This window comes from Sylvia atricapilla, chromosome 3 (genome assembly GCF_009819655.1).
Source record: "Sylvia atricapilla isolate bSylAtr1 chromosome 3, bSylAtr1.pri, whole genome shotgun sequence".
Classification (NCBI taxonomy): domain Eukaryota; kingdom Metazoa; phylum Chordata; class Aves; order Passeriformes; family Sylviidae; genus Sylvia; species Sylvia atricapilla.
In genome coordinates, this window is record NC_089142.1 from 111,010,801 (window position 1) to 111,038,111 (window position 27,311).

Genomic DNA, 27,311 nt, shown 5'->3' on the forward strand with positions numbered 1-27,311 from the left:
GTTTGGTCATTTTTAAGGAGGTGTCTTTGTGTTTTGGGATCTGTGGTTTAGCAGCTCTGCTGGTGTGTACTTTGCTGTTGTGTGGGGATTTTGTTGGATTTGTGAGAAAATTTGGACTGTCCTGTAGTATAGCCCTCACATTAAAAAAAATTGTTACGCTTGGACAACATTCTTGAAGGTGTTTCAGCCCCCTGCTGGAGTTCAGCCACAGAGTTTGGTCTGAACTAGAATACAGACCTGTTCTTTGGAGTTCTGTCCTGGACCTTTCCCCTTCAAAAGTTAGGACTGCTCTTGTTGTGTCAGCTTGGAAAAGGATCTCATCTCTGCCTGGATTTTTAAACTTTTTTTGGGCAGTGCAGGGAGATGAAACCTCAATGACCTTTGGAGACACTTCGGTATAAATCTGGTTGCATCAAGGCAAGCCCCAGAGTAAAAGTCAATTCCCTGACTTGGATTTGGTTCACTTAGGCAGGAAGTGTGATTTTTCACAGGGTTGTCTCCCAGATTTTTTCCCCTTTGCACTTAAGGAATGATTAGTGGAGAAATCCCAGAAGATGCCAAATTACAGATGGCAGGAGCAGATAAACCAGAGGCAGTTGGCTCGTGGAGGAAAATAAATTGCAGAGAGAAGGCTGGAGTTCAGGTTTGGTAAAATGGGTCAGCAGGGATTTTATCAGGAAATATTTCCTGAGCTGACTGGCAGGAATGCAGTTGGAGGAGAAAACTGGAGGAGAGCTACAACCTGTGATTGTAAATGTTAAATTAAATTACGAAGGGATAATGACCTTTTCCAGTGATGAGGCAAAGGGGAAGGGGAAAGACGAAATCAAGTTCATGTTCCTGAAGAGAGCAAGGCAGGGGAGGATGGAAGACTGCAGAGAGTGTGAAAGTCAGGGATAAGGGTGAACACAGGCAAGAGCAAACAGTGGCACAGGGTAGGTACAAAGTTCAGCAGTAGGTTGAAGGGTGTAGAAGAGAGTCATCTATTTCTGTGTTTCTGATGGAAGAAAAGGAGGAAGAAGAGAAGATGAGGGAAGCTGAGATGATTCAGTGTTTTGCCTTGTTCCTTCAGGGAATGGTGGGGAGAGATGAGGAATCAATATTCAGGCAGGCATTTGAAAGGCAGTCAGGAGATGAACAGTGAAAAGGAGCTCGGGGATTGCTTAAAAATTTAAAAAGTGTGATTAATTTTTTGGGATAAGTGAAGTAGGCTGTGAGCTGTTGGTGTGGATTCCTCCTGTTGCAGTATTCCTCTTAACCTTTATTGATAAGACAGGTAGAAGTCCCCTTCTTCAGCTGAAGCAGCTTCTGGTCAAACACATTCCTTGATGGTTTTACTGTTTCTCCATATAAGGCTTCACAGCTCAAGCCTTTGGGATACAAGACATTTGAATAAATGATTAAAAATCTCCCATTTGAGTCCATGTTTTTTGTAATTTATTTATCTACCTGAGAAACCTCTTGCAAAATTGCAATATTCCATGTTCATTGGGGTTATACACATTATGTAGCTGCCTCCAAAAGCAACAGCTTGAGTCATTGCATAAACTATTTTGTCAACCTTGAAGCATTTGCCTCATGGCATTTATATTCTAGATACAGAGTATATTTCTGTATTTAGTAGCAAGATGAGGACATTGTGAACATAAAAAGTAAGAAACATTTTATTAATCCATAAACGGAGTTCTTTAACTTAAGCTTCTTTAGGAGATTAAGATGCTTATGGCCAGATTTGGAAATACATGTTGATTTTTTGGATGTGCAGATGAATATCTAATACATTCCTGATATCTAATAGCTTTATAAGGAGTTTAAATGAACTTGTCACCTAAACTCTTCCAACTGGGAGTGGCAGATAATTTAAGCACTTTTGTAACTATCTTGAGATACCTGAGATTACCATTGAAAACTTGATTGCAGGTCTCCAAAGCACTTCTAAAAATACCACTCTGAAGTTTTGCTTTTTGAAGGGCAATTTTTTTTCCATTTGAAATTGTTATGGCTGTTGAGGTGTTTGGTAACTCTGGAAGTTGGTGGTTAAATGACAAAAAGGACTGAGCCTTTGTTTGACTGGTTGTTTTCTAAACTAAGTTAACATAAATGATACAGAAATAATGAGAAAACCTCATGTTTTCTCAGGTATAGGGGAAGAAGCTCTAATTACAGTTTTACAGTTACCATTTTTTTCTTGTTTTCTTCTTAGAGCCAGGTACTGAGGAAGTGAAAAAGCTCCTCCTGCTTTTGCTTGGTTGTGCAGTTCAGGTGAGTTCAATTGTGTTTATCTCTGTGAAACTTCTGAGTTACTGATCTCTTTTCTGACATTTTTAATACTTGGAGTGGTATAAAACTTTTCTTCCTTTGGTGGTACAATTGCATTCCTTGAAAAATTGGAATATTCTGATTTTTAATGAAATGGCTACAGCCCCTACACCTGTTATTGCACAAATACTTCCAATACCACCATAACCTTTCTAATGGGTTATTAATCTCAGTAGTGATAATTTACCTGATGTTGTAAGGAAAGGAAGGAAGTGGTAAAGCATTAAAATTAACTCACTGCACTATTTCATACATTAAATAAACTATCAAAAATTTGAATAAGTAGCAATTTTAAGAAACCTTTTCCTTGTCCCATTTCAACTTTTTTTTCCTTGTATCATTAATAAGGGTTGAAAGTTATAATTACTGCAAGATGGCATAAACCACAGATTTATTGGTCAGCACAGTTATTGGATAATAATTTAGCCATGTGACCATTGCAGTGTCAGCTTTATATGTTTTAGCTCTTAGAAATACAAGAGGAAGGAAAGTACTTGTGATGATACATATAAATGTGTATAAAATAGATATCTCTATTTTTAGTGTCAGAAAAAAGAAGAATTTATTGAAAGAATCCAAAGTCTGGATTTTGATACCAGAGCAGCTGTTGCAGCCCATATTCAGGAGGTATTTGGGGGGGTTTTGCTTTTGATTTTGGGAATTTTTTGAGGTGGAATATTGTATTGCAGAAGGGGAGTTGCACATGTTCAATGGCAAGTAAATCACATACGTGATTTGCATATTGAGTGGTTGTAGTAAGCAAAAAAGGCTTCATTTTTTCTCACTTGATTCACAAAAGGATTTCATGATTGAGCAGTTTTGGGTTATATTTTTAGAGCAGTACCAGAAAGCAAGTTTGTTGCTTCAAGGATTTCTTAGTTACATACAGCAAATTCAGTTGACTGAAATCTTTATATGCAAGTTTCTTTATAAAATAGAATTCCAATCAAATGTATGTGGTAGGTGATTTGTAATGTGATTGTCACCTTGCCAGAAGGACAGGGTGCTGCTTCCAGGTAGACAAAAACCTCTTCCTTTACATACGATTGAATATATTTAAATGTTTTTTCATACCTTGTCCAGAGAATTTAACTTGTAGAGTTGCAGCTTTATTTTCTTTATGCTTCCTTTCTACTCTTAAAATTTCAAGAGGATGTATCTTCTCTTTCACTTCACCCCGTATAGGTAACTCATAATCAGGAAAATGTGTTTGACCTGCAGTGGATGGATGTCATTGTGCTGACACAAGAGTATGTTGAGCCTCTCCTGAAAAATATGGCATTGCATTTAAAAAGACTTATAGATGAAAGAGATGAGCACTCAGAGGTATGGATGTGTATTGGTGCTTAAAAGAAATACAAGAAAGCTTTTTTTGAGATAATGCAGCTCAGGATTTTTATAACTAATAGTTTAATTTTCTGCTGACGTGTTAAAGCAAGGATTCCTGACTGTCAGAATATTGTTGTAGAGAGTTCCTTTGTGCATATTTGTTAAATAATGTAGGAAAGATAAAGTAGGAATAAAATAGGAAAGATAATAGGTGATCTTTTCCACATAGCCAGTGGGAAACAATTTCAATATTCATTGGTAGCTGAAAACAGAGAATCCAAAGCTGTATCAGCTGCATTTACCGGGAATCAATAACCCATCAATTTGCAAGCCAATCACTGAAAGCTGCCTGTTCTATTCTCATGTCCTATTGTCCAGATTTGAGGGGGATGAAGCACAATCCATACCTGGAGAGGAGCTTTTGTAGGCTGATCATGAGGCGCAGTTGTACTGTGTTAGAATCAAGGAACTGAACTGTATTTAATAAAAATTACAAGTTGGGGATCATCTTGGTGGTCTCAGATTTGCCCCTCAGTGAAGTGTTTATGTCAAGGTTGCAATTATTCCAGATACTCTTTGGACAGTTTTTCTGGATCACAGCCTTGATAGGAATAAAACAGAGGGTAGAGGATGGGGGTGATGCCTTTGTGCAAAGCAAAGGAAAAATACTTCAAACTATGAGAGATGTTCTTATTTGGCTAACACCTTTATTTATAGGGGGAAATAGGAATATTCCTGTAGCTCTGGTGCTTTATTCAGTTGCCAAGGTTGCTGCTGCTGACAGAAGAACAAGACTTGGTTTTGACATACGCGTTTATCTTTATTTTCAAGAGGTGGTGGTTTTCAAGGGATTCACACCTTTCATTACCCAGTCCATTCTGAGCACTGGTCATTTTGTGGGCATAAAAGTCTTAAGTGAAAAATAAAATTTAATATAGCAGAAGGTCCTGTCCAAGAGTGGTAGCTCTTTGCTTTAGGCATAGAGGTGCAGATAGACCTTCTGACTTCTTCGACGGCCAAAACCTTTCCATCGTTCTTGTGCCATTGCAGTGTTTGATATGAGTGACACACCCAGAGATAACTCTGTGAGTGCCACTCTGGACTTTTGCCTGTGCTCTGACTCCCCAGACCATCATCGAGCTGTCGGAGGAGCGGGACTGTCTCCGTTTCCTGCCACACGCGTCGGCGGCGCAGTCCCCGTGCAGCTCCCCCGGCATGAAGCGCACCGAGAGCCGCCAGCACCTGAGCGTGGAGCTTGCTGACGCCAAGGCCAAGATCAGGAGGCTTAGGCAGGAGCTGTGAGTACCAGTTCACACTCAGATGCTTTCAAACGCTGCCTTGGCACGCTTCTAGTCCTCCTCAGACCAGTTCTTGATCCTTTCAAACGCTTTTTTTATTCCTCAGAAGGGGTATTTTTATAATACAAGAAGATTTGTGGAGACCCATGGGACAAATACAACTTTTCATCTGTGTTTGTCTCTGTCAGTATTCATAATGATGTTTTGACCTAAATTTTACACTCTGATGTCCCTGAAATGATGGATTAAAGCTGGAAGTCTCACAAATCTCAGCATTTTGTTCTCAAACCAGGTGATCATTAAAAAGAGATGGTGCAGGAGGGCTTCCTTCTCAGCAGCATGATTAGGTGACCTGTTTCAACAAGAAATACTTCACCTATGGTTAATTCATGGTTTAAATTCATTGCAGATAGGACAAAAAAATTCCATTAGAATGCTTTCCTGACCCCCGCCTCTTTGTTCCTGTGTAAAAGATTTCATGTTTGCACAACACTTACTTGCTCCTCAAAACTCCTCCTGGTTCTGTAGGTTTTGGTGGCCACTTTGGCTTCATAGTCCAGAAGCAAATCTGAGCAGAGTGAGGAGTTTATATTCAAAGAGAAGATCAATAACAGATCTGTGGAGAATCTGCTTCTCCCTGTAGCAGTGTGTCAGTTGTTTGAGGAGAGTGAAGTGTGTGTGTGTTCTGAATTAAAATGCCCAATTGAAGAGATTCAATATGTGTAGAAACAGCATAAATAAAGATTCTTTTGTTGTTGTTGAATTCCGCAATGGAGAGAGGAGACAGGTAAATTAAATCACAAGCTGAAGGTCGCATAAGACACAATTCCCAGAGTTTGTTGATCAGATCATTTCTAGCTGGTTGGATTAAGGATCTTGTTGATTTACTCTGAGGATCCCCTTCCCCCACTGCAGCGTGGTCTTCATGAGGAACAGAGGACAAAAGATGGGGCTCTTTTTTCCTGATGTCTCTATTATTATGTGTCTCCTGCAATGAGCCCGCCCAGGATATTCTATAAACAGCTGCACCAAGAAAATTAGTGAAAAAATTGCTGTTATTAGTTTGATTGACAGTTAGTAGATAGCCTAAACAGTGAACACTGGTATGTTCTGTATAATTTAGTCCAATCCTCTCCAGTCTGTAGCTGAAGCGTGCAATTAGGGCAACAGTGATGGCTCAGAGCAGTCCACATTTTGCACTCTTATTTGAATTCAGTTGGTAAATAATTTTCCTTTACGTGTGGTAGTATCTTAAAATACCAGACTTGGACAAATTAACTTCTGTCTGCAGCATTTAGTGTTAAATGCTGAATCTGTTTGATAAATTTGAAATTACATTAATTCCAGACTTGAAAATACTCAGCATAAAATTTATTTATAATCTGGTTTTGGCAGTGAACCTTCATACCTGATTTAATATGCAGTGTAGCTGATGTAATTTCATATTAAATGTCTCTAAAGATTTTTTTTCAGTTGGATGCAAACCAGGGATTACAGAAACTCCAAATTGGAAATTGCACAGCTCATTTTCTGAGTGTTGAGTTCTGCGTGTTCTTGTGTAGAACAATAACAGGAATATGAATGCTGATAGAAAAGTTACAGAAATCAGGAATAAATTTGTGTTTGTACCTGGTTTCTGAGCCCCTCTGGAGGGGGAAAGCTGTAACAGGGATGTTGCACTGAGCTGTGCAGAGCTGGGCCTCCTGTGCTTGTAGGCTCAGTGACCTTTTCCAAACAATCCTTTTCCAAAAAGATCATTCATGGTGAAATTGGCTCATTTTTAAAAACAACTGCTCTAGTTTTCTTTAAAACAGACCTAATTTTTGTTGTTATGATTGCTTTGAGATAGTATTATACATTTCACTCCATGAAATTTTCCTGTTTCCCCCTTTTCTACTTTTGTTTCTTACTTGCTTTCCAAAGTGTGAAATTATATAGTAACATATCTAAATATGCAATGTATCTTTTAAGAATATTCAATAGTGGCAGGTTTTTCAACAGCAAATACTGTTTGTTCTGATGTGCTGTTGAATTCTGAGCATCAGGTGTTCTTTGTCTGTGAGAGAATTAAATATTTCCTTTGGACTTACTCATGGTTCAACACACTCATTTTTAAGGATTGGGAAATGAGTTGGAAGTTAAGAGTGAGTCCTATAACAGTTGTAGCATTCTACGTTAAATTGTTTGTATCACAGGCTTCTGAATAGATTAAAACAGACCCTGTGTTGTTTCCATAGAATTAAAATTCATTGTGCATTTCCTGAAATTACTGAGCTGCTTAAGCAGTATCTTCAATTGAGTAAAGACACCTAAACCCCTTAATTCTTCTCTGCAAGGAAAGGAAAAATTACAGAACTATAAAAGTGCTTTTAAAATAACCTTTACTTGATTGTGACAAGGGGTCAGTGGCTGGTTGTCTTGGAAAGAATTTGGACTTTTTGAATGTAATATGAAATTATTCAGAGTTGACTTTCAGATGTGGATCTCCTGGTACACATTCATGGGTATTGTCTGTGTTTTTTTACACAAAATCCCCTCTTGCAAAAATTCCCTAATTACACCCTGTGTTCTGCCCTGTGTGAGTAGGAAACAAAAATTTAAAGCACTATGAAAAGTCTAACAACATTTAAAATGCTAAATAAAGACTAAAACCAAAAGAAAAACTAAGTCGTAATAGCAACCCTAAATTTAATACTCTGATTTCCCTGAAATTGTGGGTTAAAGGTGGAAGACTCACAAGGCTCAGCATTTTGTTCTCAAACCTGGTGATCATTAGCAGGTTTCATGGCCATGTTTAACTGGTTTGTGTTTTCTTCTTCAAGTGAGGAAAAGACTGAGCAGCTGCTTGACTGTAAACAAGAACTGGAGCAGATGGAAGCTGAACTGAAGAGACTTCAGCAAGAGGTGTGGGTTTAATAATTTTGTTATTTTAAGAAAATTGCCATCACCAGAACAGTTCACTATTTCAGATGTTATATATGTTTTCATGTTTGTTTTTTTATTTTGCACTCTGAACCTGATCTTTTGTAATTTATTCCTTTATTTATTATATTATGATGGAAAAAGTGCCCTGACTTAGGTTAGTATTTCTTCTCTGATTTTATTTTTTTTTGTTTCTTCATTCAAGCAGTTTGCCATCAGTGTGTCCTCTGAAAGGATCTTCTTAAAATGAAAGTGCTCCAATTTTGTCTGGTTTTTCTGTATACTTTGTGTGGTGATAATGAGGGGAAAAACCCTAAATACATACATAAATATACACTATATATAATTACAGTGAGTCTTTGATAAAGACCAGTGCAGTTTCCTTGGGAATACATCATCTACAGTCCTCTACAACAGACTCGATTTTTTCTTTGTCTTTCTCAGAATTAATGATACCTCTCTGCATTCCCTTCATTTAAACAATGAAGGAGCTGTGTTACCCTTCAGCATGTTCCATGCAGTCCTAGCTGTATTCCTGTGTCTCCCTTTGTCCCAGAACATGAACCTGCTGTCGGATGCCCGCTCTGCCAGGGTGTACAGGGACGAGCTGGACGCGCTCCGGGAGAAGGCGATCCGCGTGGACAAGCTGGAGAGTGAAGTCAGCCGCTACAAAGAGAGGCTCCATGACATCGAGTTCTACAAAGCCAGGGTGGAGGTAGAGAAATCCAGGGGAAAGAATCACCCAGAGCCACTATTCTTCTCTTGGCTGGGGCTTTTTTTCAAAGTGTATTTGGAGATTAAAGCATTGGGATGTGAGAAGCGGTTGTGGCTTTTTGCTCTGGCGTATGGCAGTCAGGCTTCTGTGACAAAGTCCAGTTTTTAGGGAGTTGTCTCTGTGCCTAATGGCTTGGAAGTCAGCAGTGTTCACCAGAGCTCTAAGCTAGCAAGGCCAGTGGAAGCCTCTGTGAAGGATGGATTGAGAAACCCACAGAGGAATTAATTCAAAAAAAATGCTGTGAATATAATAATTCCTTTCTCTTCCTGTAGGTCTCCTAAGGGAAAGCAATTTTCTAAGTCAAGTGTTGAGGAAATGAAGGCTGTTCACATAAACAAGTACAGGCCAATGGCATAAAATACACTAAAAAAAGATGTGTCAGCAACAGGCAAGGGGAACTTAGAGTTCTGGCATGAATTTAGGAGACAAATCAACATGATGGAATTTATCAGACCATCATTCTGTCTGTAAATGCCACATTTGATAGGCAAATGCCATATGGTATAAAAATCAGTAAATGAAAACAGATTAGTGTACAGGATTTGACAGTGGAAGTTTCATTTTCATAGCATGTTTAAACTAATAAACCCCTTTAAACATAAAATTGTTTGTGTTTTCATAGCCTGTAAACTATTGGATGTTTCAAGCATGCTTCAGTAGAGACATTAATTTGTTGGGTTTGCTCCCTGATAATTATGAGTTAACTTAGTACTAGTGTAGGGAGGAGTATTAAGGATATTTATGTGATCTTTTTCAGATTTTGCAGCTGACTGTGCTGAAGTTTGGAAAGTTTTGTCCTTATATCATGATGAAAATTGCCAATTATGTATTTTACACATTACTTTCATCACATGCTATTAAAAAATCCTCTATGTACCAAAATTAAAGCTGCTCAGACCCTTTGAGAGTGGCTGGTTGTATTTTAAGATTGTGGTTGCATTTTCAGCATCGTGGCCTGACTTTGGACCCAGCGGCCTATAAACCTAATTTTGGGCTGTACATGCAGTACCTCTTTGCAGATCACAGCCCAAATCACAGAGATTCTTATGGTTTGATAATAATTATCAACACCTTATTTGTTCTTCGTGGCTTAGGGAGTGTTTAATTTATGTCAAATTTTATTTTCACAGAAATTCACATGTTGCATTTTTGTGGAATTGCTGTAAATGTGCTTGTTATAAAAAGTCTGTTACAGCTCCCAGTTTTAGTTTCTGAAACTGGTTGCGATGTGTATCAAAGTTTGTATGAGCAGGGGAATACTTCTGGTTTGGGATTCACTTGTTGTTGTTGCTCCATTTTTGCAGGAGTTAAAGGAAGACAATCAGGTGTTGCTAGAAACCAAGACAATGTTGGAAGATCAATTAGAGGGGACCCGTGCCCGTTCGGATAAACTGCATGAGTTAGAAAAAGAGAATTTACAACTGAAAGCTAAACTGCATGATATGGAGATGGTGAGTGTCAGAGGAGGGTGGCAAAGGCAACTGATACACACTGAATTTAATTTCCATTTTTAATGAAAGCCTTCAAAATAGTGGCTAGAGAAGGAATGTGATGAAAAAAATGCAGAGATTCGAGAGGAATAAGATCAATTTTTTTGATGTGAATATAATCAATTGTCACTTAAATACTGTGCTTACCCCATGCAGTTTATTTCCTAATATTCAGAGAGAAGTAAACTTAGGAAGAGTAGGGAGTAATTGCTGTAGTTTATTAGGAGAAGAGGTTCTTCTTTGTCATCTTCTGTACTGGTTTTTTTCCATTCCCTTCAAAGTTCTCACAACTTTTCCCAGTTCCTCCTCATCTCACTGTCTAGGTCAGAAAAAGCACTTTGTCCTTCCCTGTGACAACATAGTAAAGATAATAGAATATACATACTAATAGAATATCGATAGTAAAATACTTTGCAAATATTGAGACTTTTCTTTTAATGTGAAATAATTTTCAAGGAGCGTGATATGGACAGAAAGAAGATTGAGGAGCTCATGGAGGAAAATATGACCCTAGAAATGGCTCAGAAGCAAAGTATGGATGAATCCTTGCATCTTGGCTGGGAGCTGGAGCAGATAAACAGGACTACTGAACTTTCTGAAGGTAAACATAGTTAATACTTTCAAAGCTATTGAAATGGAAATCTCAGGGGCTTGATAGCATTAGGAAATTAAATGTCCTTATTTCTGAAGAGCAGAGCGTGTTGTCCTCTGGAGAAATGCTGATTCCCATGTATCCATGGAGACACACCTTATAAGAGAAGTCTATTCTTGTGGTTCTTGTTCAGTTAAATAGTGATGTAATGCCCATAAATAACTTGAAATTACATTATTTTGCCATTCAGACTTCTGTACTCTGTAGCACAGATCATGAGTCTTCTTGCTTTGCTGTTTCCAAAGTTAAGGAGAAGAGCTGTGGTAAAAATTTTGATTCTTCCAGTATAACATGCTTGGATACAAACTGGATTCTGTGCAAAGCACCTGCAGGATTTTGGGATACATCCTGAGTTGTGGGAAACAAATCTGTGCTGTGATTAGGAACATTAGGAGAGTAGAACATATTTTGATCTCTGATATTTCTAATCCTAATCAGCTCTGGTCACCAAGAAGGCGTTGGAAGGACCTTCAAAGGCTGTTAAATCCTCAGAGATTTAAAATGTAAAATCCCAAGGATTCTGGCTAATAAGTCACCTTTTATTTTAACAATGGTGTTTTTCTCCTGCAGTGCCCCAGAAATCACTGGGCCATGAGGTGAATGAGCTGACATCCAGCAGGTTACTGAAGCTGGAAATGGAAAACCAAAGTTTGCTGAAGACAGTGGAAGAGCTGCAAAGTGCAGTGGGCTCTGTGGAAGGCAGCAGTTCAAGGATTCTGAAAATGGAAAAAGAAAACCAAAGACTTAGCAAGAAGGTAAAGGTCAGGGTGTGCTTGGATTGTGTGAGAACTGCCTAGTGTCCTTTGCTATTTTCTTCTTAAAGGGTAGTTTTATCAACTGCTGTTATTTCAGGTAAGGCATTAGAAGGGTCTGAGTGGAGTTAGTGTTTGTAAGTCTATGGGGAAAAAATAAAAACCACCTCCAAGAGGCTTTTCTCTTTTTATTATGTGGGAGTGTGACCAGTTTATTCAGAAAGGTCTTAGACCAGTGAGGGAAAAACATAATAATATATTGGGGATATGATGACTAATGAAAGTGATTTAGGATACTGGAGAGTATTAATTTTGGTAATTCTGAAGCAGAAGAAAGTGTATGTGCAGAGGTGGAGAGTGAGTGATGAGTCTGAGCTGAAAACTTTGTCCTGTGTCCTCATTTTAGCTGAGGAAGAGAAGGTGGGTCAAGGAATTGATAAACAGCTCAAGAGGGGAGTTTGCCAGGCTTAGCTGTGCTGAGCTACAATACTTTACTCCTCAAATTATGTGTATCAAATAGAATAATTTATTCAGTGGTATTTATAGACAATAATAATTTTGGGGGGGGAAAAAAAAAGGCTAGAACTAATTACAGTGGAGTGAAAATGTCTAAAGTTCCTGAAATAGCTTTGACTTCAGCAGCTATTTCAGGTGAAAGACTATTCTTAGAGTGGGCAAGAGATAATTTAAAAAAAGAAAATTAAAGCAATCCCTACTGTATTCCATGCTTCCATAAGTTTTCTGATTCCTAAGAAGCTAGTGTTTCTTGGATCAGCCTCTGGTGCTGTTTCCAAAAGGCAACTGGGAGGTACAAAAGAAAGGAATAGATGAAAGAAACATACAAACATTGTTCAGGTCAACTTGTTACCACTTAAATGTGACAGAGAAATCGTGATTGAGTGTTTTAAATTTTAAATAGTTTTGCTCTCTGCAAGTTGGAATCATTTGACAAAACAAACCCATACATTTAATTCCCAAGGAATCATCTTAATTATCTCTTGAAATAGTTAGGTAAGATCAAACAGTATTCAAACTTCCTAAGTTAAAAGGGTCTTGGAAAAGCAGTATGAATCTCACTAAAATGGGATTTTGAGAGGAAAAAGAAGATGCTTGAGGCATCCAGAGCCTGAGAAAATCTGACCTTTTTTTTACACTAAAGTACTTTATAGATACAGTGTTCTGAGCCAGGGAGAAAATGTATTCCCAGAAGAAATTAATGTTTCAATGAAAGATTAGAAAACTCTAGCTTATTCTTTCTCTCAAGCTTCTTTATTCATTTCTATAAGGGTGCCTTCAACACAGCTAAGACTGTAATTTTTAAGTACATTTTTAAACTTTTGTTTCTCTTCCCAGCTTGAAGAGCTGGAGAATGAAATTAGCCAAGAGAAACAAAGTCTTCAGAACAGTCAAAATCAGAGCAAAGATTTGATGAAAGAAAAAGCACAGCTTGAAAAGACACTTGAAGCACTTCGAGAGAACTCTGAGCGACAAGTGAGTAGCAGAACTGAAAGTTTTAATGTTGCTTTGTGCTTTGCTGGTCTCCTTTTGTAGGATTTTACAGACATAAAGGGATTGTAAATGCAGTGGATTTGCCAAAAGGAGGTTCCTGCAGGAAAACAGAGTTTGCTGAGAGCTGCAGCCAGTGAGAGACGTGACTCATTTCTGGCTGGGGCTTTCCTAGTGGGTTTAGAGCTTTGTGGTACTTGTAATGCTCCTGGGGCTTCTGTGGGCATCTGCTGGAGTTGCTTGGAGAGTGTTACTCCTCCAGAAGTGAAAATATGGGACTTTGGAGGAAGGCCAGACACCTCTCAGAGGAGGAGAACAGGTCCCAGGCAGTTGGCAGTGCATGGACTAATGTTGGAATATAATGGGAATTCCAGCAGCCTCAGGTCCATAATTCTCCCCTGTGCTGGGATGGGTTCCTGCTGTGACTGCCAGGAACTGGCACCTGAATCTCTGTAAAAGGTGTACCTGTGCCTGGTGGACACTGGCACCTTCTGAGGTGTCAGCAGAGCAGCCACCAGAAAAAACGAGTTCTGAAAGTCCAGATTTAGGAATTGAGTCCTTCAGAATGAGAACTGGCTGTTCTGATTCTGGCAGTTGCAAATTCTGTTTATACCTCCTGATGACATGGCCATTTAGTCTACTTTAAAGTACAGTATTTTGAAATGCAGAATATCATATTTCAAAAAAAAAGCTGAATATTTTTAAAGGCCTCGTTTAATCAGTAAATGAAATTCTAGAAGGGAAAAAAAAAAAAAAGGAGGGGAAAAAAAAAGCTTGGAAGGTTTACTTTCATTTAAAGATATGTATCTTGTTTTAAGACTGATATTTCAGTGGGACTATTTCTGCTTAAAAATAATACACTTAAGGGCTGATGGGTCAACAGCATCTTCCATATCACTTCAAAAATCCTGTGCTGACACTTACTGGAGTTAACTGTAGGAGGTTCATTTGATCTCATGCAAAATCATGGAGGCATTTATCAGGATTTTTTGTAGAGTTGTGATTTATAGGCACAGAAATCATGGACAGTAATTCAGTGCCATGCCAGGTGCTCCCAAGCTGTGGTTTTAGGCACCTGTTAATGAATTTCTGGTGAATATTCCAGAGCAGTTTTCCATTGCTGGAGCAGAGCTGTGCATCTGTAATTAGTAGTTCCATTCAGATTTCACTATGGAAGAACAGCCTATAATTTTCTCAGTCTGTTTTTCATTGCAAGCAGCACTTTTGCTTTTCTCCCAAACAGTTTATTGTTGAAACATCCCTTACACTGGGTTATTAGTGTACACTTAAATATTGATCCAAACAGTTTTGCTGGATTTTGCTGTCTAGTGTTACATGCCCAAACAATTCCAAATGACTTGGAGCAACCTAAAAAGTCAAGAGATTTTTGTGGCTCCCACACCTCTCTCCATCTCAGGTTGGTGTAGAACTTGCTGCAGTCCTGTTCTTCATGGACACACAGCTCTGGAAATCACGGAGTGTAAGAATAACCAATCTAAACTAGGGTAAACACAAATGAAAATTAAATATGCTAGCAAGTAGGTAAAGCTTTACTTTGATTTGTGCTTTATTGGTTTTGGGTTTAGGTTTATCTATTAATATTCAAGAGGAAGAAATCTGAAGATTTACTTTGTAGTCAAATTTGAAATAATGTTTGTAATTCTTCACATAAATATTAGCAGAGTAAGAGATTTGCTTTAACTTAAAATAAAAGATAAATTTGATATGATGAGTATCTTTTAGGTTCTGTATGAAAGCAATTCCTTGTTGGCACGTTGTTTATCACCTTACCATTTTTCTATCCAAATTAGATTAAGCTCTTAGAACAAGAAAATGAACACTTGAATCAAACTGTGTCTTCTCTGAGGCAGCGCTCACAAATCAGTGCTGAGGCGAGAATGAAAGAAATTGAAAAGGAAAATAAAATCCTTCATGAGTCTATCAAAGAGACCAGCAGTAAGTTAAATAAGATTGAATTTGAAAAAAAACAAGTCAGGAAAGAACTGGAACACTACAAAGAGAAAGGGGAGAGGGCAGAAGAATTAGAGAACGAGCTGCATCATCTGGAGAAGGAAAATGAGTTATTACAGAAGAAAATCACCAACCTGAAAATCACTTGTGAAAAGATCGAGGCCTTAGAACAAGAGAACTCTGACCTGGAGACAGAGAACAGGAAGCTGAAAAAAACCTTGGATAGCCTGAAAAACCTCACTTTTCAATTAGAATCCTTAGAAAAGGAGAATTCCCAACTCGACGAAGAAAATTTAGAGTTACGGAGGACAATTGAATCCTTGAAGTGTACAAGCATTAAAGTGGCACAGTTACAGTTAGAAAATAAGGAGCTGGAGAGTGAAAAGGAGCAGCTCAAAAAAAGCCTTGAACTGATGAAAGCCTCTTTTAAGAAGACTGAACGCTTGGAAGTCAGTTACCAAGGCCTGGACATAGAAAACCAAAGGCTACAGAAAGCTCTGGAAAACAGCAATAAGAAGATTCAGCAATTAGAGAGCGAATTACAAGATTTAGAGACTGAAAATCAGACCCTGCAAAAGAACTTGGAAGAGTTAAAAATCTCCAGTAAGCGCCTGGAACAGTTGGAAAAGGAGAATAAGTTGTTAGAACAAGAGACTTCTCAACTGGAAAAGGATAAGAAACAGCTGGAAAAGGAAAATAAAAGGCTTCGACAGCAAGCGGAAATTAAAGATAGTACCTTAGAAGAAAATAACGTCAAAATCAGTAATCTGGAAAGGGAAAACAAATCTCTCTTTAAAGAAATCGTTGTATATAAAGAGTCTTGTCTGCGCCTGAAAGAACTGGAGAAGGAAAACAAAGAACTGGTGAAAAGAGCTACCATTGATAAGAAAACCCTGGTCACCTTGAGAGAGGTAAACACAGAGGAGTTTCCATTCCCATCATGATATGTGTATCATATACAGAAATTGTATCTGGGTTTCTTTTTTTCTGCTTTAATCTGTCTACTATTAACATCTTTATGCATTAGGTAATCAAAATTTCTATAATCATAGTAATGGGAAGGAAGAATATCATATTGCTGGAATGTTTCCCCTTCACTGTCTATGTTCCAGATCAAATTTAAAGGGAAATTCTGAAGGGAAAGGGAGAGAGCCTGTTTTAGTTACAGTATAAGGTCTGATACAGCTGAAGGCTGACAACTGGAAGAAGAATTATTCCAGTCATGTAGTGATAAAACACCCTTGTCTCAGCACTCCTAGGACTGAGATTACACTATTTTATTTTATTTTGCTGAAAATACTGACTGTCGTTTTTTCTGTGCAAGGACTTGGTGAATGAGAAGTTGAAGACTCAACAGATGAACAATGATCTAGAAAAGCTGGCCCACGAGCTTGAAAAAATTGGCTTGAACAAGGAGCGTCTCCTGCACAACGAGCAGAGCAGTGATGACAGGTGAGAAGGACAGGCCTCCATGACAAATGAGGATCTTTTATATTCATAAAGTGGTTTTGCAGACTGGTTCTGTGCGTACCCTTAGATTTTTAGGGCACGCTCACAGACCCAAAAAAGGAGCTCAATATTTTTGGAAATTAATTAGTTGATGTGCTTTCACATTCAGCTGACTGTGACAGTGAGTTGCCACTTTTTGTTGCTAAGAGACTCATTGAAGTATGTCAGGAGATGCAGTTAATTATAATTAAAATGCTTTATGCTTTAGTCAGCAGCAGCAACAGTAGCAGTAAAAGATGATTAGCTCAGAGTAGGGTTTTTTCCTTTTTGTCTGCCTATCTGTCACAAATGCTTTTTATCAGATTGTGATTACCTTGAAGTGTCTCACTCTTTCCTTGCAAGCATTTCCTTCTAATTGTTCCATGCTAAAGGAAGCTGCATTCCCACTTCCCCTGGCTGGCAAGTATCCAGTGCTTGAGTGTCTCTAGAACTTGGTGGTGGCTCCATCACTCCTCCATCCTGCTGCTGGAAAGCAGCTGCTGCCCTAATGTCTGTTTCCTCTGCTGCATTTTCCTCCACTGCTTTATCCTGCAGGGATTTAGGGAGAATTGGTGACAGGGGCAGAGCAGACAGTGTGGGCTTCTGGCCAGACTTTGCTTCCCAGTGCAGTTCTGCTGTCTTGATCTGTTACTGCAACTGATTGTTGTGACCCTGGACATGGATCTGGGGTCTTCTGTGTCCAAAGGAACCCAAATAATACTTTGGGTTCGAATCCAGCTTCCCTTTCCCAGTGCTCAGTCCCAGGGGTGGTGCCAGGGTCCTGTGGGTGAATGTGTTACCCCTCTTGGTTTCTGCTGGTGGCTTTCACCTGCCTTTCTCAGCTCCTAGATGAGTTCAGGAGAAGTTCTCAGAACTTGAACTGGTTGGATTTCTTCTGATTTAAGCATTTCTGTGCCACATACAGCACCTGATAAGCATTTGATGTGTCCTTAGATAGAGAGACCCAACAAAAAACCACCAGTCCTTGATCCAAGGTGAGGCTTAAACTTAGATGAAGCCCAGATTGAGCAACATTTAATCAAGTTCTAGGTTAGAGGAAGTTGGGCTCTGCTGCTGGCTTGAGCTTCTTCCCAAGCTCCATGTAGAGCTGGAGGATCATGAAAGAGTGATGTTTGTTTTCAGAGTGAAAACTAGGATTGGTTTGAAATTTTTCTCTGCCAATAAATATCCTGCTTTTCCATTGTTCTCAACTTCTTCATTCATCTCAAAGATGCCTGGATTGCTTTCCTTACATAACAATACATAGGTGAGTCATTACCAGCTCTTTCACCAAAGCTATGAAGAGCTGGGTTGATTATGGATAAAATTACTTCTCAGTGTAGTTTTTCATTGGCCTCTGTCATTTTGATGATGGAAATGAAAAATGTACCATTTTTCTCCTCCTGATTGGAAAGAGCTGCTTGTAGTTTTTAAGAAATTATTTTGGTAGCACCTCAGAGTCTTTCTGCTGAGGTCTGAACTGGCCATGTTTTATGAGTTAACTTTGAAGTGTTTTCCATTCTCTCTTGTCTGCTGTCCTTGGACAAACAGATCTGTGGATTTTGACTCTTGAATCCAAAATAACCCATAACTTACAGTTATATTAAAAATTTTTAATACAACTTGCAGTTATATTAAAAAATTTTTACCATCTTTCATTGTTCAAAGTGTAAGTGGGTATGGGATCTCTGCTATTACTGTTTTTCCTCCTTTGTTTTCTGTAGAATTGTGTCGTTTCTCAGTAGCAGGAATTACTTGTAGCCAAATCTGTACTTTGGCTCAAGAAGGTGAAATACTGTATATTCTGCTAGTCACAGGCTGCCTACTATTCCATAAATCATTGGGAATTCCTTGTCATATCTGAAAATCTCGGATTCTCCTCGTGCTGCATGATGCTACTGGACAGCTTTCTGCTTATTAATTCTCTCCCATTGGTCTTCTGCTCCAGTTCCTGACTGGATCTGATGCCTTTGTCCGTTCAGGAGTCTCCTGCAGTTTATTCCCCTCACTAAACTGATGGATCCTTCAGCAGCCAGGATTAGAAAGGGAGATGTCAGTGGTGGAGTTTATTTTATCCAGCTGTGGGGAGGAGTGGGGCGTTCTCCAGGTTCTGAGCCACATACAGAGACTGACCTGCTTACATATGATTAATGAGTGTGTTTAAAACTAGACACCCATAAAGGATGTCTAGTTTTAAACAATACGGTTTCATCTGACCACTTTTCTCTCTAATTGACCTTTCGGGGAATTTTAGGTGCCCTACAATATTATGAATATGGTTAAAAATGGAAGCTTTGCACATCAAGGGTGGCGACAGTCTTAAAATATCAGCAGCTGGGCTGAGTGAGCAATTTGCACATTGATGCACCAAATGAGTGTGCACCTGCACAGTCCTGTGCTCCATCTCCTTCCCTGTCCGCCCCTTTGGAGCTGGCAGGAAATCTTGCTCTCCAAATACTTCACATTCTAATTGAGTTCAGGTCCCTGCTGGATTTGCTGAAGTGGAGTGCAGGCACCACTCACTAATGCTGGAGAGAAACCCAGCACCTCCCTGCTGTGCCTGAATGAGTCTTCTCTGGGTCTAACATGTTTTAAAAGAAAGAAAGAGTCAAAAACAGTTTTGACAACCATCTTCTGGTTATTTTTGATATAGGACTTGCTCTGGATGCTGAGGTGTCGTCATGCTTTTGACCACAGCACTCAGGGATTTTGGAATGTAGCTATGAGTCTGTTCTAGAACATTTTAGAATTGAAATATCTCAAGCAATTATTTGAAATACAGACTCTTTTTTCTCTTTTTTGTTGGCCAGTAGGTACAAGCTTTTGGAGTCCAAATTAGAATCCACACTCAAGAAGTCTCTGGAAATAAAAGAAGAAAAAATTGCTGCTCTGGAGGCTCGTTTGGAAGAATCAACAAATCTAAACCAGCAACTGCGTCAGGAACTGAAAACAGTATGGAGAAGGGCATTTTTCTATAATATTAAATGAGCTGTTGTTACTTCTGCACTTTTTGGGTAAAATAGCAAAAATTTGGCATCATTCAGATAATAGAAATCAGGACAAAGGTGTGAATGCTTTTAAGACTTTGTTAAAATCACATGAAAGGTTGTTGAGTTTATTCAATGGCCATGAAAATGTCAGCTGGATAAATAATAACCTGGAGTTGATTTGATTTGGGATGTCATTTCCAGTTAGGTTTTCTGGCCTACCTTGAGCAGCCTGAGTAGATAGGTTAAAAAAGGAAATTCTGTCACCTTGGTTGTAGAATTTTATTATAAAAAATTTTATATTTATTATTTTATGATAAACTGTATCGGGGATACAGTTCAAAACACTGAAATAAAATAGAAAATAGAGGTTTACCATTTGTTGGTGTTAAACTGTCCATATCCATAAACAATTTGTACATCATCTCCCCCAAACATACACAAAAAACCAAATCTACAAATACAGTAACAGCACATCCTGTTCTTTGAGGGGAGGCATGGTCAGGTAATAAATAGATTTGGACATACAAAAAGGAAAATTCTAAACCCTAACCTAAGTTGTTCTAAATAATTCCAGGTGAAGAAGAACTATGAAGCTCTCAAGCAAAGACAGGAAGAGGAAAAGATGGTTCAGAATTCTCCCCCAAGAAGTGGAGAAGAAAATCAATCTGTCAATAAGTGGGAAAAAGAAAATCAGGAGACTACTAGAGAATTGTTGAAAGTTAAAGATAGATTAATCGAGGTGGAGAGGAATGTAAGATATGTTTTAAATATGATTCTGCTGGTAATTATTTGGGGTGAGCTGTTCCAGGAATGCAAATGAGGGTGCTGTTAAGATACTGTAATTTATCACCTCGTGTCCAACTCAAGCAGAATCTGAATTAAATACAGAGTGTGTAGCAGCTGGATTCTGCTCTGTGGGATGCCATGAAGCACTTGACAGGCATTTAAATAGCAAATGTGAAAACCTGAATTTGCCCTTTTAAATCCACAGTTCTCTCTCAAATCCCTGTTATATAATCCCTATTTACACCAGTCCTGGAGATTCCTCTCCTGCTTCTCCATAGATGCAACATCCATTACCTGTTTTTCCTGTGATAAATCCCCCCCAAAGTGTCTTTGCAGTTTTGTCCCACCCTGTAAATCTCTGCACAATCCTGCTGTTTTCCATGGTCTGGAAAACACTTGTGTTTTATCTTGGAGTTCCTGGAGCAGCTGTGAGCCAGGGTTTTGTGTGGTTTTAACCCCCAGAACGCAACGCTGCAGGCAGAGAAGCAGGCGCTGAAAACGCAGCTCAAGCAGCTCGAGACACAGAACAACAACCTGCAGGCCCAGATCCTGGCCCTGCAGAGACAGACTGTGTCCCTGCAGGAGCAAAACACAACTCTGCAAATGCAGAATGCCAAGCTGCAGGTAACGCTGCCGTAGTTTGCTTTTCAAATATTGCAAAAATTAAAGTGTTTGGGTTTTTTTTTTCTGAAGGAAAACTTAAAATACATGGTGATCATTAGTTTTAAAATGACATTTGGCTTCCCAGAGAGTTCATGAGAAAGAAGGTGATGTGAAAATAATCACTCAGTAGTCAAGTAGTAGTTTGTTTGCTGGTAGATAATTACATTTTTAGAAATCAGTTTTAATCCCTTGTTCAGTGTAAAATCTTGACTTTATACTTTGAAGTAGAGTAGATTCTCTTATCCAGGCTTCCAAGATTCCTTGGGTTTTTTTATTGTATTTATACATCTAAATTAGGTCAGGGAAGAAGTGTGTCCAACCATATTCTAATAAATTTTATCCATTTTTATTAATATCTAAAAATACAAAAGTGAAGCCATACCTAAGAGGAAAATCAAGATACTTAAATACAGAAGATTTTTTTAAAAGCCAAAAGAAAATGGAAAGCTACATAAATATTTGAAGACCTGAATTTAGATAATTGAGAGGCAGTAAAAAAGTTAACGTGTGACCATGGAAATGATAAAAATGGTTGTCCCTAGAGTCTTGCAGCTCTTCTGGCCAAAATTCAGACGTTGCTCTTACAGTTTAATAGGGTTATTAAATATGTATATTTTTTCTTTAAATGTAAAATATTCTTGTTAATGGATTTATTGCTTTTTTGACTTCTAAGAATCAAAACTCCATCAGGAGGGGATAAAAATCCCACAATGCAACAGAAATAGTAAAGAGTGTCAGAAAGGATGGGAGGCCTGATGGAATCAAGATGTCAAGGACTGTTTAAATGAAACAAATAGTGCATTTGGTGGATGCCTGGAGTCTCCTCCTGGCTCTTCCTGAAAAGCAGAACGTTGTTGTCCCATGGATGCACTTTCTGCTGCCACATTGAAATGTCATTAGTGCACAGCACTCCAGTCGAACAGGACATTGGTGCACACCCTGTGCCTCCTCTGGTTGTTAAAAACCAGTGGATAAGACATGGGAATATCCCACTTAACCAGCTGAGAGGGGTTTGCTGGAATTCAGAGCTCTCTGTGTACTTTGTAATTCCTTTCTTCAAAAAAACCCAGGCATGTCTGTGTAGTTCCTTTTTTGCCTCATGCCTGGCAGCACGGGCCTTTCCTCTGTGGCAAGACAATTCTCCATGAACTGCAAATCCAAGTGGAAGCTGAAATACGTTCAGGAAAATCAAAGTGATGAACTACTGGCTAAATCTGAAGTGCAGACTGAGCTGCTCTACCTGGACTCTCCAAACTGTTCCTGGGCAGCTCATTCTTCTCTTTTTCCTGATACCCACAAGGAGCAGCCAAGGGAGGGGATGTCTGCAAGGGGAACTGGGAATTCTGACTTAACCAAACTCAGGATTCAGCCTGGGAAGTTTCCCAGCACATCCATGGCATCAGACATGACTTCATCTCCAGTGAAAGGTTCAGCTTTCTCATCTGTAACAAAGAACACTGCAGTTCCAGCAGGAAGGGATTTGTTCCCTGGTAACAGTGGGAACTGGAGTGAGAGATGGAATTTTTTTTCCTTAATAGATACCCCAAGGGTATTAGAAGGCTCAGTAGTTAGTGGTTTGTGTCTCTTGAGCAGGAAAGAGAAGGAAGCTGGTACAGGTCAAGTGGCAAGCACCAATTCTTTAAGATACCCAAGAATTTCTCCAGAGGCACAAAAAGTGAAGTTGTTGCTTGGTTGGGACTTTTTAAAATTGTCTGATGTTGAAGGCTTTAGTGTATTACTATACATTAATATTGTTCTGGGACAGTTGTTGGAGAACTGGTGCTGTTCCACAAAAGAGCACAGAAGAGAACATGTGTAGTTCCTTCCAGGTGCTGTTATTTATCTCCCTCTCTCTGTTAAATGGATGCTCCTGTTGGAACTCTCATTGTGAAGGAATGCATGGATACCATGAAGATTTTATGGTGACAGTACAGAAATTTTTAAAAAATAAGTCTCTGTGCCAGTATGAAAGTTCCTTTAATTTAGTCATGTCACAGATTGGGCTTTTATTAGGATCACTGGTGATCTATTTCTCCAAGGTATCTTGGTGCTAGAGGAAAATGGCCCGATAAAATGTCAGCAATATAACATTTTAACAGATGTTGAAAGGTAAATAACAGTTTAATCCATGCCTGTCAATTTAATCACATGCTTCGATGCTTTCTGCTAAAAATATTCTTGGAATGTTTTGAATTGGAACTCCCTCCTGGGATATAAGAGAAGGTTGTCAATGGAAGAACCAGAAGGTCACGAAGGGTTAAACCCAAGAAATCTTTTAAGTGGGAGGTAAAATAACCCAAAGTGCACAACATATGGGGATTCTGCATTCAAGATTAAGCTTGTAATTATTTTTCCTCTGCTGTAAAAACCAGACTTCTAGAGGTTTTTGTTTTACTGTCCGTCTGTCCAGCAGCAAGTGGGGTTCAAACATTATTTCTTACGGGTTTGTCCTTTTCGTTTTTAAATAACTAAAATCACAGCATCTGTCAGTACTTGTGGCCTTCTTAAGAATACAAGGAATTTGTAGGTAGATCAGATGCAACTTCCAGGTGTAATCCAAAGGAGAGAACTGGGAGTATTTGATCAGAGCTTCTGGTGAAAGTGACTCGGTGCTGACCTAGGCAGAAAACAGATTTGTTCTATTTCCTGTAGCCAGCAGTGGCCTGTTAGGTAACAAGTCAAGTGGCCTTGGGAGGTTCTCTTTGTATCACGTTTTCCAGTCATAACCTATCTGCATGTGTGCAATGGGGTTCCTCCCTGGCTGCAGGTGGAGAATTCCACGCTGAACTCGCAGAGCACGTCCCTGATGAACCAGAACGCGCAGCTGCTGATCCAGCAGTCGGCCCTGGAGAACGAGAACGAGGGAGTGCTGAAGGAGCACGAGGACCTGAAGGGGCTCTACGAGGCCCTGCTCAAGGACCACGAGCGCCTGGAGCAGCTGCACGAGCGCCAGGCTGCTGAGTATGAGTCCCTCATCGCCAGGCACGGCAGCCTCAAGGCTGCGCACAAAAACCTGGAGGTGGAGCACAAGGACTTGGAGGATAGGTAAATGCTTAGGAAAACAAGTCTGCTCTTCAGCAGGGATTGCTCTCTAGTAAAATGATAGAATGAATGAAATCATCATCGCTTAAATCAATTGAAATCATCATCGCTTAAATCAATTGAAATCAATTTCTCCTTCTGCCGCCTCAAACTAAATGAATTGAGGTGGCAGAAGGAGAAACTGGAGGAGAAGATAATGGATCAGTATAAATTTTGTGAGCCATCTCCACCAAGAAGGTACTGATGAACACGATGCAAAGATTTACAACTTAGACGCCATTTCATCAAAATTCCTATTTTTTTTTTTTTTACGGCGTTCCACGTAAAGAAGTGTAAATATTGTCTTTGTCTGCAGATACAATCAGCTGCTGAAACAGAAAGTGCAGCTGGAAGAACTGGAGAAGGTTCTCAAGACAGAGCAAGACAAAATGCTGCAGCAAAGTGAGAAACATGAAACCGTGGCAGCAGAATATAAAAAACTTCAGGATGAGAATGAAAGGTAAAAGTTCTGGCATGTGAGCACGAGCCAGTGCAGCCTGAAAGTGTTCCTTCACATTTCTTCATACCTGATGCTGCTATTCTAAATATTCATGATCCCACAAAAACAATCATCATATCCTGAGAGGGCATGTGGGACAAAGGGACATGGCAAGGCCCAGGAGGAGCAAAGGAAGCCCAGGAATGGATATGTGTAACCTGCACAATTCTTAAAGTTTAGGCCATTCCTGTTTTGTGTCAGCAAGAAACCCTGGCTCTTTTGTAAGATTCTTTTATTCTGAAAAGGGAAATCTTACAACTAAATGTGATGTAGAGATGCTGCTTTGTATTTAAATATACAGAGAACAGTGCTTGGCTCAAAGGCAGAGCACATTCCTAGGAAAATTAGGCTGGGATAACTTACAGTATGTGATAGTAAGGAATTTGTGTGTGTATTTTATGGAGTAGTTGGAAATGTCATATTTCAGAGGGAGTGTGGGTAACAAATTCATTCCAGCACTCTTCGATGGTGTCTTTGCATCCCAGGCTCACTCACACATACAGCCAGCTCCTGAGGGAGAATGAAGTGCTCCAAACTGACCACAAGAATCTGAAAACATCATTGAACAATTCCAAGCTGGAACAAACACGGTTGGAAGCCGAGTTTTCCAAACTAAAAGAACAGTACCAGCAATTGGATATTACATCAACAAAGCTAAATAATCAGTGTGAGGTATGTGGGAATTCTGTTGTTTATAAAGGATGGAATCACTGGAATATTTTTATAATTGTATGTATAGGTTCGTAAAATCATGTGAAGTGCTGGCGTGTCAGTCATAGATAATGAAGTGGATCCAAAGACTAATTAATTTGCCTGCTGTACGGGCAATACACAATTTCAGGCTTATATAAGGGAAACTGGTTTAAATTATTTAAAGCTTCAAAGAAGCTTTTATCAGTTGATTTATGGTTTAATTTTGAGTTTGATTTGACCCTCAAAATCCTTCTGTAGGCCTAAATTTTCTTGATAATCTGTGCAAAATACACTCTCATATAAATGCATGGGCAATTTCATCTAACAGCTGCTCAGCCAACTTAAAGGAAACCTGGAGGAGGAAAACAGACACCTGCTGGATCAAATCCAGACGTTAATGCTGCAGAACAGGACATTACTGGAGCAGAACATGGAAAGCAAGGATCTCTTCCATGTAGAGCAAAGGCAGTACATGTGAGTTATGAAAACAAGGAAATCACTGTGATTAGGGCCATGACAACAATACCTGCATTTTTTTTAAATCTTCTTCTTATATATAGAATTTAACACGTGCTGCTTCTGAAATGTTTCTCTTTAAAATAAGAATTTCAATGATAGATGTAAAGCAGATAACTCAAAATAGGAACATTGTATTTTTAGTTCTAAAGGATCAGTGCAACTGTGTTTATTTCTGATGATGGAAGTGATGAATAAAAATAATATTTATTCCTCATTCTTCTACAGGCAAACTTCAGATTTGTAATCACTGTATTTGTAGATTGATACATTCATACATGAGTGTACATACATTGCAGATGAATTTTTAAATTTCTTTAGTGGGCTTGAGAGAAGAGAAAATGTGCTTATCTAAATGATGCAGTGCTTTATTTAAAAAGGAGGAGCATGTAAAAAAAGGCAAACAGAATTTTATTCCATTTTATATCATGAAGTTGAGCCTAAGGCTAATTGTTTGCTGTATCTCTTACTTTCTCAATAAGAAACAAGTGTTATGTAAGAATTCCTCACAAAAGGTGACAATTTTCAGATAACAGATTCCCAGAGGAATGTGCTGCCCACGCATCAATTTATGATAACATAAATTATCATTAATTTCTGTTTGCAGTGACAAACTAAATGAATTGAGGCGGCAGAAGGAGAAACTGGAGGAGAAGATAATGGATCAGTATAAATTTTATGAGCCATCTCCACCAAGAAGGTACTGGTGAACACAACGTAAAATAAAGCACAGCTCTGAAACATGGTAGACGTGTTCTGTTCCTACTGAAAACCGAGATTCCATTACATTCACGGGTTCAGAATCATGTCTGTGTTTTGTGTTAAAGTCAGGATACTCTGCAGGCCCAAGCCATGTGTTATAAATGCAGTGAATATACTGTGTTGTTGATGACAGAAGGGGCAACTGGATCACCCTGAAGATGAGGAAGCTGATGAGGAAGAAGGATGGGAACCGTGAGCGCCTCAAGTCGGTGACACTGACACCCACACGCTCCGAGTCCAGCGAGGGATTCCTGCAGCTGCCCCACCAGGACAGCCAGGACAGCTCCTCTGTGGGCTCCAACTCCCTGGAGGACGGGCAGACCCTGGGCACCAAAAAGAGTAGTAGTGAGTACTGCAGACCACTTCATTCCATGAATAAACCTTGGCTAAACATTGGAAAACACTGCGTGTTGTGGAGGATTTGTAAAGATCATTTTTAAGTCTGTAGGAATGAAGCCTGAATTAATTTATTAAGGACAGAACTTCTTGCAAACTCCCCAAAGTGTTTGGGCACAACTAGTTTAGAGCATTCCGGTATCACAAAATGCAAGTGTTTAAATAACTCACAGTGCCTGGGTAGGATGAAGCAGGCACTGATACTGGATCAGGTGAGCAGGATTTGGGATAGAATGTCAGGTGTCACCAGAAGGACCCTTTTTGCTTCTCCCTCTTGTCCCAGCATGACTCCTTCCCCTTGTCTTGGAGGTGCTTTCCAAGCTGTGGCTGTGCTAACATCCTTTAGTTGCTAAAAACACTTTCTGTCTGAAGGTGTTCCCCCAACACCTCACAAAATGACGACATTTGGATATGCAACAGGAA

General features: G+C 39.2%; 1 protein-coding gene across 13 annotated transcripts in view; it reads left to right on the forward strand.

Annotated features, from left to right (window-relative positions):
- CCDC88A (coiled-coil domain containing 88A) overlaps positions 1-27,311 on the forward strand; it is a 65,558-nt gene that overhangs the window by 20,942 nt on the left and 17,305 nt on the right. For 9 of the 13 annotated variants that reach the window (XM_066316596.1, XM_066316597.1, XM_066316600.1 and 6 more), the window contains exons 5-25: positions 2,204-2,262; positions 2,863-2,946; positions 3,505-3,645; positions 4,777-4,946; positions 7,769-7,850; positions 8,425-8,583; positions 9,948-10,094; positions 10,590-10,734; positions 11,356-11,540; positions 12,891-13,028; positions 14,855-15,925; positions 16,339-16,466; positions 19,313-19,454; positions 20,067-20,243; positions 20,741-20,902; positions 23,709-23,986; positions 24,339-24,482; positions 25,007-25,193; positions 25,543-25,688; positions 26,338-26,430; positions 26,626-26,837. In XM_066316596.1, coding sequence (XP_066172693.1) covers positions 2,204-2,262; positions 2,863-2,946; positions 3,505-3,645; positions 4,777-4,946; positions 7,769-7,850; positions 8,425-8,583; positions 9,948-10,094; positions 10,590-10,734; positions 11,356-11,540; positions 12,891-13,028; positions 14,855-15,925; positions 16,339-16,466; positions 19,313-19,454; positions 20,067-20,243; positions 20,741-20,902; positions 23,709-23,986; positions 24,339-24,482; positions 25,007-25,193; positions 25,543-25,688; positions 26,338-26,430; positions 26,626-26,837 — 4,050 coding nt within the window. The remainder of the gene's footprint in view (positions 1-2,203; positions 2,263-2,862; positions 2,947-3,504; positions 3,646-4,776; positions 4,947-7,768; positions 7,851-8,424; positions 8,584-9,947; positions 10,095-10,589; positions 10,735-11,355; positions 11,541-12,890; positions 13,029-14,854; positions 15,926-16,338; positions 16,467-19,312; positions 19,455-20,066; positions 20,244-20,740; positions 20,903-23,708; positions 23,987-24,338; positions 24,483-25,006; positions 25,194-25,542; positions 25,689-26,337; positions 26,431-26,625; positions 26,838-27,311) is intronic. The other 4 variants (XM_066316598.1, XM_066316601.1, XM_066316605.1 and 1 more) reach the window with 1 other exon arrangement.